Raw genomic sequence first — 13,140 nt, 5'->3', positions numbered from 1 at the left:
ACACAACAATATTTGAACTGAAAACAAATCATCGTTTCTCAAGAGTTTTACATCAAGTACTAATCTCTCCAATTGGCTTTGTTATAACATTGACTCAAAGCACAGGGAAGCCGCGGGAATGAATATGAAGAGAGTCGCGTCGTAACCAGTAATAAGAAGCTGATTCGAAACAAAAGTTGAGCATGTTGTAGCACATATTTAGTCAATGACATGCACACACAATTGTATGTACACACATACATTTGAGTGAAGCTGGGCTTCACCTCTGCATTGTATACATAGTTCAGTATTGTATAACTTGAAAAAATAAAGCTGACTATCAAGTACCAAGTACAACTTTATTTTCATTTTTACACTTTAAATGTCTTCCCTCTCACATTTCTTTTGCTTTTTTAAAAAATAAATCCTACTTAATAAATCTATGGTCACAAGCTATGGGTCGTGACCGAAAGAACGAGATCCCGGATACAAGCGGCCGAAATGAGTTTTCTCCGCAGGGTGTCCGGGCTCTCCCTTAGAGATAAGGTGAGAAGCTCGGTCATCCGGGAGGGGCTCCGTGTCGAGCCGCTTCTCCTCCACATCGAGAGGAGCCAGATGAGGTGGCTTGGGCATCTGATTCGGATGCCTCCTGAACGCCTCCCTGGTGAGGTGTTCCGGGCATGTCCCACTAGGAGGAGACCCAGAGGAAGACCCAGGACACGCTGGAGAGACTATGTCACCCAGCTGGCCTGGGAACGCCTCGGGATCCCCCGGGGAGAGCTGGAAGAAGTAGCTAGGGAGAGGGAAGTCTGGGCTTCCCTGCTAAAGCTGTTGCCCCCGCGACCCGGCCCCGGATAAGCGGTAGAAGATGGATGGATGGATGGAAATCCTACTTCACGGATTTCACTTATCACGGCTTCTTTTTGGAACGTAACCCCCGCGATAAACGAGGGACTACTGTATATAAATTGTTTTATTATACTAAATCTAAGTTAGTTTTATGTGCAATTCACCAATGGCGCTGGCAAAGAATGGGAATCTGGAGCACCAGGAGAAGCATTTTAAAACTATACACGTGAGCCACGACAGCGATGTTCTTGCACTTAGGACGTTGCAAAAATGGCCTTCCATGCCTTCGCGTCAGGTCTTTACAATGGTAGACAGTGATTTCCTTTTCAGATACACACTCTTGTATCTACTTTATTTATCCGTTTCATTCATGTTAGGGACCATCATGGCTGTTGCTCATCATGTCCGAATGCGCGTGTGCGTGCGTGTCGGCGTGTAGATTTTCGGTCAGAAAGTTTGGGCACCCCTGTACTAGAGGCACTAAGTGCTTATATCATATGTTGCGATTTACTGAATATCGTCGTCATGGTGATCGATAGGTTAGCACGTCAGCCTCACAGTGCAGAGGTGCAGGGTTTGATTCCAGCTCCGGCCTTCCTATGTGGAGTTTACATGTTCTCCCCGTGCCTGCGTGGGTTTTCTCCGGGTACTTCCACATTCCGAAAACATGCATGGCAGGTTACTGAATCACTCTAGATTGTCCCTAGGTGTGAGTGTGAGCGTGGATGCTTGCCCTGCAATTGGCTGGCCCCCCCGCCTTCTGCCCGAAGACAGCTGGGATAGGCGCCAGCACCCCCCCCCCCCCCCCCGCGGCCCTTGTGAGGATAAGCGATATGTGGATGAATATCCTAACGAAGTGTAAATGTTGACTTTTCTATTTCACATTCAAAGAACCTTCTCTCCAGGGCTGCAATAAATGTATATAGCTGGATTTTGTTTTTGTTTACCCCTACGATAAGAGCAACAGTCAAAATACAATGATATTTTAATGTTATTTTCAACTTTCCTCCAAATATTTTTGGTTTACATGCTAACCTGTGCCTTTCACTGTACTTTCGAAACCATTTTCACCTTACCTCATCGTACCGTGACCGGCTAAACACTGCTGACTCAATTTTAGCCACACAGCATCATTTAACTTGGCGATTGATCGTTTCTATTCCCGAGCCAGTTGTCAGTCACAATACAAGACAAAAAAGTATGGATATCCTCTGTACTGTGGACAGGAATATTTTGGACGGTGAGGTTTCATGAGGAAAGTCATAAGTCTAAAATATAACACCCTGTTTCACATCTTGCGGCGAAGGATAAGGCAGGCTTGGCTTTGGTTAATCAAAGTCAAAACCTTTATTGGACAATCCAAACAGAATCCAAATTTGGAGATGCTCACTCTCAGTCTTTCTCTTATAATTTGAAATTGCCTTCATCATTGATATCCAATGTCCCCCATGCAAAAACAAAAACAAGCAATCTTTAGCAATTATTCGTCTGTCTGTCTGTATCTGTATCTCTTCGTTCAACATGACACGTTTCAAGAAAGAGACAGACAGAACTTTGAAATCACAGATTTCATGACCGTAAAATGTGTAGCTATGCATTATGCACAGAAGCTTTGTTTTAAAACAACACCCGCTTACCACCCACTACAATTTTTTATTTCTTTTTTTTTTCTGTGTAATTGATCAGGCCAGTAACCCGGTAATGTTTTCAGTGGTGCAATCGTGCAAAGTATTCATTCTGCACCACGCAGTCAGGGATTGCGCACACAGTCAAATGCCCTAATGCTGCAGGTCAGAGGAGACCTGCAGGCTACATTGGGGCGGCCTGCCGCCTGACGCTCCGCGCCATATGAGCTAAACAGAGGAAGAGGACAGGGGAGGGGCGAGGCCGCGGGACTGTGTGTGATGCAAATCAGTGTGGGGAACAATTCTCACAAGAATTCAAATGAATGCCTGTAAGATATCGAAACACTTTGGCGGAATTAATTACAGATTGAGTAGTGGATGTTTTTTTTTTTTTACATTGATCAATGAAAAACCAAATGGGCTCCAGTTTTCCAATAGTCCATCCTGAGCAAAAGGGCAGGTGATTGCGCACCACTATGGGTTAATCTCTGCACGTGCTTCCTACATACTACGTTTGTGTGTTTGTGTAATCGTCGGATGAGACAAGAGAGAACATTTCCAAAAATATCTCTGCTCACAGCAAAGGCTGCCCTGATAAACAAACACACACACACATAAAACACACACACACACACACATGACATGTCTTTTCAGGATCATCAGCCTTTACTTTTGGAGGTACTAGTGTTTACTCTGATGAAGCGCGTAACCTTGATGGTTTGGTTTGTCCTCAGGTTGATTACACATTTAACCTCTCCGTAACAAAATCATACCCTGACAGTTCAAGGAAGGAAGATCAGCTCTCATAACATTCCCATTCTTGAGCTTCGGGAAGTGACACGTGGAACGTTATTACACAAAGTACAAGCCCATGCAGGACAGTGGTTCACTAAGCATTGTTACCGTCTTGCTTTGAGGTGACACTACTGGACAGCTGTTTCTTAATTTAATAACAATACAATACAATACAATACAATACATGCTGATTTATATAGCGCTTTCACAACAGCGGCAGCTGTAACAAAGCGCTTTACAAAACAGTTAACATAAAGTAAAATAATAAACACAACACATAACATAAAACACGGACAGTCGTGCAGTCCTAACCACTTTTCCGTCACACGCTTTGTTGTTTGAAGCGGTTTGAGATGAAAGAGGAGAGAATCAAAGCGTCCTTTAACCAGTGGATCAGAGACGTCATGCTCAAAATGTGCACACGTCGGCTACAAGCTATGTTTCAAAGTCAACAAGAAGCTGTAGCATCCATTGATGAAAAAAGAGATTGGTTCACTTCTCCTGTCCCATGGAAATCCATTTCAATTCCAAGCGGCGACTCACGGTTCCAAATACGCATCGGCTGCGCAGTGGAGAATAGTGCCACCTCAAAGCAAGATGGTAGCAGTGCAATACAATGTTGTAACACAGTAATATCTGTGTAGTAGTAAGACCCTATGAAGATTTGGGGGCAATGGGGTTTGGGGTGAGGGGGGGGGGGATAAAAAAGCAGCAAAAAGCAAGTTCTCCAAAGGGCAGTTAAAATTGCTTTTGTAACTCCGGGAGAAAACTGTATAATTAAAATGAAAGCATTGAAATCTGTTCTCACTGACATACATGTCTTCACCACCATCAAGCTGAGGAGTGAGACAACCGCTCACCCTGCCCCCAGCCAAAGAGCACTGACTCAGAAACGCTTCCTGGATACCATGTAGCCACACACACATGTGCGCAAATGCACATACGGACAATTTGTTGTCTGTATGAGTCGATTTGTGAATGTCAATGTGTTTGCAAGGAATGTGTGAGTCATGCTGTGCATCATGTACGTGTGTTTATTTTGGTCTATTTTCGACAGCATCCAAACCCATGCTGGGTTTGCAGGTGTAATTTTCACTTTTATACAGTTGGAGCAAAATACTCGTGCTTTGACTGATTGATGACATAGGGCATCCGTTTTGCAAAGCATACACACACTACACACAAACAAACTAAAGGGATACAACCTTAGAGTATAGAGTATACACTATATATATTTTTTTTAAATCCTTGTTTCACCCCCCCCTCAGGTGGTGTCCATCCCTCATTCAGCTCGGGTCCTCTACCAGAGGCCAGGAAGCTTGAGGGTTCTGCGCAGTATCCTTGCTGTTCCCAGCACTGCACATTTCTGGACTGAGATGTCCGATGTTGTTCCCGGGATCTGTTGCAACCACTCATCTACTTTGGGGGTCACTGCCCCGAGTGCTCCGACCACCACAGGCACGACTGTCACCTTTACCTTCCAGGCTCTCTCCAGCTCCTCTCTGAGCCCTTGGTATTTCTCGAGTTTCTCATGTTCCTTCTTCCTGATGTTTCCATCACTTGGGACCGCTACATCCACTACAACGGCTTTCCTCTGCCCTTTATCTATGATCACGATATCTGGTTGGTTCGCCATTACCATCTTGTCAGTCTGGATCTGGAAGTCCCACAGGATCTTCGCTCTGTCATTCTCCACCACCTTCGGAGGTGTTTCCCATTTCGACCTTGGGGTTTCCAGTCCATACTCCGCGCAGATGTTTCGGTAGACTATGCCAGCCACCTGGTTATGGCGTTCCATGTAGGCTTTCCCTGCCAGCATCTTACACCCTACAGTTATGTGTTGGATCGTCTCAAGTGCCTCTTTGCACAACCTACACCTTGGGTCGTGTCTGGTGTGGTCCCTCTTCCAGCGCCTCATCTTCTGTTCCCCATTGTCTGAGACATTCTCTGAGTACGTCATCCGTTGGAGCCTTCTTGATGTATTCATGAAGCTTGGATGTTTCATCCTGGACAGTGGCTCTCACACTCACTAGTCCCCGGCCTCCTTCCTTTCGGCTTGCGTACAGTCTCAGGGTGCTGGATTTGGGATGGAACCCACCATGCATGGTTAGGAGCTTTCGGGTCTTAATGTCCGTGGTCTGACTCTCTTCCTTTGGCCACCTCATTATTCCGGTACTTACACAATCGTTCGATTCTGATACAGAGGATGAGGACTTTGGATTTCTGGGTGATGATTGATCGAAAAACGTGAGTACATTGTACGATGGCTAAATAAAATCCAACGGAACTCAGTTTTGCTTCCGTTGCCTTTTTAAAAACGTGTTTTTAGCTTGTATCTGTATGTCTTGGCATGCTACCGTATGCTTCAAGCTAACGTGTTTTTAGCATGCGCGCATGCTTGCCGTTTGTTTAAGCTGGCGTATGTTTTACCACTTTAAAACTGCGCCCAATAATACAGTGCGTTTTGTCTATGTGTCAAATACAGAAATAGCACCCATTAATGAGACTGCACCCAACCATACGCTGCGCTGAATGGTCATGAAAATACGGTAACTGTCAAAACATTGTTTTAGACTCATCGACACATTCAATCATTTCAGTGTTTTACTATGAGCTAAATCTTAAGATCTCTCCTTCCACTGGATTGTTGAGTGACAACTTGTCAGTTTTCGAGACTGAAATCAGCTGCTAAGCCGCTTAGGTTGCTGTGGCCATACCTCACCCAATTCTTTCTTCAGCTCTCCTTTCGTTTCTTTCCCATTTCTCATCCATGTCCAATGTTCTCAATTATACTTGCAGATGAAAATGGAGCGAACCAAAGTCTGCTTTTACCAGTGGGTCAAATATCACAGCGTACATGAAGGCACACAATACAATACATCCTGATTTATATGGTGCTTTCGCAACAGCTGTAGCTGTAACAAAGCGCTTAACAAAACAGTTAACATAAAGTAAAATAATGAACACCAGACATTACACAAAAACACGGACAGTTGCAAGTAAACATGAAGCGTCAGCGTCCATTTACGAAAACAGAGACTGGTTCAATTCCCCATATCGGTCCGCTTCAATCCCAAGCGGCGACATTTAATTCAAAATACACATCTATGTGTCATGTTTTGCAAGTTGTTAGGAGGGCCCCAAAAAGCATGGAGGCAGGGAGGAGCAGGGTGGATTGACCAAAATGTATTTTACAAAAACACCAACCGGAGTACGTAGGAGAAACAAACTCCAAAAAACTCACTCAAATAAAGTCCAGCAAAATCAAAGTAGCAAAAAAACCCAAGGCAGAAAACAAAACATGACACGTGCACACAGCAACAATGACCCAACACAGAGTGGTCGGGCATCAAGTCTTTTAAAGTTGCACGAATTACACAATGACCAACAGGTGTGCAACTGCAGGCGGAGCCCAACAGTGCCACCTGTTGGTCACAAACAGATCCATGACACTGCGCTCCATACTGACGCTTTTCTCTCCTCAGCTCCATCCAGCCATATCAAAACAGACTGCCCAACATCACAGCTGAACAAAACGGGCCTGTAAAAAATGCTGCCCATTACGACACCAACTTGAAAGTCCAAAAATCTGGTTTGAATCAATTGTATTCGAGAGTGCCACAGGCAAAAAAGCCTGGGATGGAATTGAAAATCTTTCTGACAGGAGATTCTGCCAAACATACCCTCACAATTTCTTTGGGGCTGCCAGATCAGACGGACATCTTCCCCTATTATTGGAACCAACACACCACCAGCTAGTGATCAGTTGATCTTAAACTGAGTGTCCAAAACATGCGGCCGAAAATCCGATGACACGACGACAAAGTTGGTCATCGAACTGCGGCCTCGGGTGTCCTGCTGCCAAGTGCACATATGGACACCTTTATATTTTAACATGATGTTCATTTTGGAAAATTGTGGAGGAGCACACAAGTGCAGTGACAGACACTTACTCTGGCTCAGATCGAGGGTGGGGGAATTTGGTTTTGGGGTCCCGTGGGTTGGATTCAGATTCAGAAAACTTTATTTATCCCCGTGGGGCAATTAGAGTTGTGCAAGAGCGGCTTATTATAGAGACAGTCAGAGCAAAGGAAAAACGTGATGAGAGTAGCTTAGCACTTGAGGTCTTGAGGTAGTGGTTCCAGCAACAAAATAGTATTGCACAGTAAGGACACAGTAAAGACAGTATTGCACAGTGAAAACAGTATTGCACGTCAAAGTATTGCACTGTAAACCCGTATTGCACAAAGGGGTGTGCGAGTCTGTCTGGTGGGAGGGGGGGGGGGGGGGGGGTGGTTGTCCTCCCAATCACAAGCTTCCAAGTCTCACTGTGACCATTGAAGTCCCCCAGCAGAACGATAAGAGTGCCCAGGGGGAGCGCTCTCTAGCACAACCTCCAAGGACTCCAAAAACAGTGGGTCCGCTGGAATTCTTAACAAGGAAAGAGAGAGAGAATTTCAACTAGTTCCTCCTTCCACCAATGGCAAATAGATTACCCTTGTTTATCCCGCCCAATGAATTGGGAACCTTGGCAACACTGTGGCAAACTTGGATTTTAAGTTGGACCGTGATTTGAATTTGGAGCGGCAAATTCGTGTGGTAAGTCAATTTTTTATCACCTCAGGTGACAATACCTTTGTAACATAGAACTTTGAAACAGTAATCCATCACATTTTGGCTGCATTTTATTTTGGAGTTAGCAAAAGAGAGAGAGAGCGAGAGAGAGAGCACACGAACTAACATTCACTATTGTCACCTGAAAGGAAGACGTGAAAATGTTGTTAGCGGCTTACAAGAGGAGAAGGGCAGCAGACGTCATTACTAAAACATTAAAGAGAGGCACGACTCTTTGTGTGCACGCATGCAATGCATTATGTAGGCCCCACCTTCTCAAACATCTCTTGCCTCGCATCTCTCTTTCACGTCACCCTAAGAACATTTATTGAAATGTAAAAATGTCCTTACGGGTGATGCTAACTAGAAAGCAGCGAGTAGAACAAAACAGGCCAAAAAATACAGTAATGGTCAGGACACAATTTTGTTGAATTTGAAGGTATGTCCCCCGCCTACTGCCCGAAGACAGCTGGGACAGGCTCCAGCACCCCCCACGACCCTGATGAGGATTAAGCAGTTCGAAAAATGGATGGATAGTTAAAATTGTAATGGCTGATTTTGCAACTTTAAATCCTGTGTCTTAAAGGCAGGTGCAAATCAACATGCACAGTCGGGCAACCACGGAACAGGCAAAATTAGATGGAGCGGAGAGAATTTTCCTGCTTGTGTAAAGGTTTTGAACAAGAATTAGGGCTGACTTGTAGCCAGTCACAGGACGGATACCGAATTACCTGACAAAAGTCCTTTCAACTCTGTATTTCCTTGGGTGTGGTAAGGCTAGATGATTAATAGGGGTGTTCACACGGCACACATTTGCTCCGGCGCTACACCGATGTATTTTGTTGCGATATATTTTGCACCACAGAAAATTGTGTGGAGCGTTCACATGTACAAAGCCGCTGAGCGTGTCACCACCGGCACAGTGCCATGCAACCCCACTTGCGTTCACACGGCAGTTTGTGCAGCGGAGCAAAACGACAGAAAACATATTAGCTGTCGTGTTGGTTCTTTTTAAAACATATACACAACTCAAGCGACTACTGCACAGTCACATCCTTCTCCTTCTCGGACTCCGTGCCTTCTGCTGGAGAGTGACAAAACGTAAATCAACGATGACTTCAATGACACTCAGAAAAGCAAACACTAATGCGCCAATCAGAAAATCAAGAGAGGAAATCACAAAATAAATTATATGGGGTGCGGGGGGTTGTGAACAAACAACAAAGGAACAAACTACACAAACAACTCCGAGACAGTCCAGTCTCCTACAAAAGGAAAAATGTTACCAGCCAAGTCTTGTGTCGTTATTAAACAAACACATGACGGAAGTCTGACAGAGCACGAAAGCATCGCATTCTCGCCGTATGTAAACTTTTCACAAGCATTTGTTCTGGAGCAAATTTAACCCAGTTGCGTTCACAGGTGCAAATTTACACCGGTGCTGCTTCGCAAACGAGCATTTGCTCTGGAGCAAATTTTTAAACCACCTCCCTGAGGTGGATCAAAGTCGGGTGTAAACTGTTTTCCGGGGCTACGTCGGAGCTAATTTGCACGTGTGAACGCTCCACTGGGGCAGCCCCGGCGTAGCACCGGACCAAATCTTGCCGTGTGAACAGCCCTAATTAACGTGTTGTGTAACTGTCGAGAGCAAATTAACAACTGAATGCACCAAAATTTCCTTCTGCCAAACCAAAACAAACAGCCCTAAGTGTGGTTGGCACTAAAGAAAATACATTTCCTGTTCATAAACACCTGGAGTCACTGTGTTTTAAAATTTGTGACCCCTGTTTCCTACCTCGCCAGTTATGTGGTGAAATGGGGAATGGCAAGGTAAAAAAACCAAAACATTTGTATGCAAATTGCAAAGTTATCCCACAACCCCTCTACAGCCAGTGCTGTATATGATTGGTTAAAGTCTAATCACAACATTGCTTCCAGCCAATGACGCTTTGTTTACATCTGGCAGGAGTTGGTGAATTACCACTCCCGTTGGGATCACAGAATGCATGAAAATGCAAATATTGTGACGGTTTCTGCAGCAAAAACAAATTATATTTATCCAGATGGACAGACCCTCCCACGCCCTCCAGGCCACCCTGACAGCACTGGAGCCAGAGACTGATACACCCGCCCTACAAGAAGGAGAGGCACCGCCGCTCGTTCCTGCCAGGCTAATGAATAGATGGACCTGAAAATCTGGACTCACCCCCACTAACCCATTTTTAACATGCTTATATTTATATTTTCATCTTCCTCATCTTCCGAGCCGCTCACTAGGGTCGCGGGGTGCTGGAGCCTATCCCAGCTGTCTTCGGGGGACACCCTCAATTGGTTGCCAGCCAATCACAGGGCACACAGAGACAAACAACCATCCACGCTCACACTCACACCTAGGGACAATTTAGAGTGTCTGCCACGCATGTTTTTGGAATGTGGGAGGAAACCGGAGCACCCGGAGAAAACCCACGCAGGCCCGGGGAAAACATGCAAACTCCACACAGGGAGGCCGGAGCTGGAATCGAACCCGGTACCTCTGCACTTTGAAGCCGACGTGCTAACCACTGGACTACCGGGCCGCCCAACTCCACCATTATGCACAATTTAAACATTGTGCATGAATGTACGAAAATAAAAAGTAATAATGACATTGAAATGAAAATGTTCAATGAAAATCATTCTGCAATAAATACATATTTCTAGTCATTTGTGTGTGTTTTTTAAAAATGTTAAATATTTGGGTATAATAAGAAACTCTAACTTTGTAAAACTTTGTATTTATATTGCACTTAATTGAACGGTGTATGTTTGTTTTTTCTATCTTAAACTCAGTACTGAATTGCTGTAATATTGCGTAAAACTCTTCACCCTCTCTGTTGTCCTGATTTTTGGGCACCGGAGATAAAAGGGGAGGACCTGATGCAACAAAGGAACAGCATTGAGTCACCCGTCCCCATTAGAAAAGTGCCCTAATTACATCTGTGGTGATTCGGCGCAAGTGCCACTTCCTGATTGATATTAACTTTGCCCGTTTCTTTCCACTACAACATGCAGTTAGCCATCAAGCTATGACAACAACCTAAAAAAAACAAAAAACATCTTCCCTAAAGTCTTCCGTGTTTTGTGTTCTTTGGGCTGCAATGTCTCTGCCGTGGGGCGGCACGGTGGGCGACTGGTTAGCGCATCTGCCTCACAGCGCGAAGGTCATGGATTTGATTCTAGACCCCCGGGCCTTCCTGCGTGCAGTTCAGATAATGGATACGGGATAATAGACGTCTCCGCCGCGTGCATGCATGATCGGTGCACGGAGCAAATTAATCCATTTATCTTCACGAGGGTCACAGTGGCGCAATTCGCAGGGGACACCCTGAACTGGTTGATAGCCAATCACAGAGATATACCTATTTAATCAATCAAGTTGTCTGATACGCGATCAAGCTACAGTACATCGATTCGGCACTGGATTTATGCACGTCAATGCCACACGTCGATGCAACATCAGCAGCATGTTTTTTTTGTGTGGAAACACTTTGGATTTTTAAAAAAGAGATCGTCTTGATGACTTTGACTTTGTCGATGCGTCTTCGCCTTCGCCATGGCATCACAAACAGCAACAAAACTCAAGGAATCAGCAGCGGCACAGAGCAAAAAGGTGTTGCTGCCTTATTTATTCAAACACTTGATCATAAATCTCATGCTCAAAGAATTATCACTGCAGGGCACCCAGTGAAATATCTTCCAGACCACATTGATATTTTTGAAAAAGAATATGCAAGCCGTTGGAAAAATTGTTTACTGTTCCATACAGTTGTACCTTAAACGGAACAATCACATCAGGAGGCTTATTCAATGTGAAAATCGACATGTTTCATAATTGTGTATATTCTTTTGTGAATATTGTTCAAATATATAAAGCATTTTATCAAAAGGGCTAGTTTACACCAGTCATTTAATTTTATTTGAAAATAATGCATAAAAAGAACTAACGTGAACTGTTTCACTTAGTTTATGCTAGAATATTAAGAGAACTTGCTTGTTCTGATATCAGTGCTGCTGTTTTTTTGGACATTTTACTGTCAGTAAAGCTGAGGTTTTTGAAAAAAATCAATGGAAATGGCATTCAATTGTGTTTAATTCAAGTTATTTTTAATTGTTATAGTTTTTTTTGTTTTGTTTTGTTTTTTTGCAGAAAGCCATTGTTACCAGATTGAAATATGTGATATTGTAAAACGCTTTACATTTTAATTTGAATCCCATTTGCAATCAAATAAATCTGCTTGATCACTCGTGTTCTTTACAGAGCGTTTACACACCTTACGTCTGCCAAGGTATGTAAACTTATGAGGGCAATTGTAATACACTCTAACATTTTGAAATCGACTGGTCACACAAGGACAAGAAAGTAGACTTCATCGCCTCGAGTAAATTTAGTAAATTGCCTCTATTATTTTTGTGACCTCTTACCTGAGAAACAGCGACAGTCTCCAGACGAGTAAGAAAACTCCAGCAGAGTAGTTCTTGTTCTTCATCGCTCCGGCGACGTTCGGACAGACCCGTCCTGGCTCCTCGCGGCTTTTTGGAGCTTTCAGCACCGCAAACACCGCTCGTGAGTCTGGCTGTAATGTAAACAACGCTCAAAACATGCTACGCAAACTGGAGACTCCCCGATTTACATGGTTCGGTTATTTCAAGTCAAAGAATGACATAGTGTATAAAAAATTATGCCGGTTTACAAAAAGCGGTTAACTAGAAAAAGAAGGAGCAGTGGGCTCATCTCAGCTATTCAAGCTCAGCTCAGCTTCTGGCTTTGTGGCTTTGCCCAGCAAGAGCACAGTGGCAGAGAGATCCGCCTCCCTCCCTCGTCGGAAGATGATTGACCGTCCGCTAAACCAATCATCTTGTCTCGTTTAACCCAAACTGAATAGCATCTGAAACTCCAGCGAAGTAAAGCTAATTCAACACACACCGTTGGATGCTTCGTCTCCTCTCTATGCGTCCCTCTGTAATTAAATTATGTGAAGTAAAATTGTAAATAGTACTGCGATTTATCCATTTGTGTTCATATTGTATTTAATTGAAAGATGTTTGTTGTTTTTTTTTTCTCTTTCTCCTTTCTTCTTTCTACATACATTCTTGCTGCTGGAGGCTGTAAATTTCCCCAGTGTGGGACGAATAAAGGATATCTTATCTTATCTTATCTTATCTTATCTTATCTGTGGCTCTCCATCAGACTACCCTGACATCTTTCCCCTGTTTCTTTCCATGTGTTTCCTCCTCCATC

The 13,140-nt window shown here is 44.0% G+C and overlaps 1 protein-coding gene across 2 annotated transcripts in view; it reads right to left on the bottom strand.

Annotated features, from left to right (window-relative positions):
* The window catches only part of glra3 (glycine receptor, alpha 3), a 35,220-nt gene extending 22,537 nt beyond the window's left edge, over positions 1-12,683 (bottom strand). Inside the window, exon 1 of one of the 2 annotated variants that reach the window (XM_052083790.1) lies at positions 12,324-12,683. In XM_052083790.1, coding sequence (XP_051939750.1) covers positions 12,324-12,388 — 65 coding nt within the window. In that variant the 5' untranslated portion in view covers positions 12,389-12,683. The remainder of the gene's footprint in view (positions 1-12,323) is intronic. The other variant, XM_052083791.1, reaches the window with a different exon arrangement.
* Between the last annotated feature and the right edge of the window lie 457 nt (positions 12,684-13,140).

This window comes from Hippocampus zosterae, chromosome 13, assembly GCF_025434085.1.
Source record: "Hippocampus zosterae strain Florida chromosome 13, ASM2543408v3, whole genome shotgun sequence".
NCBI lineage: Eukaryota > Metazoa > Chordata > Actinopteri > Syngnathiformes > Syngnathidae > Hippocampus > Hippocampus zosterae.
Note: the sequence above shows the minus strand (reverse complement) of the source record. Positions and strands in the feature narration are given on the sequence as shown.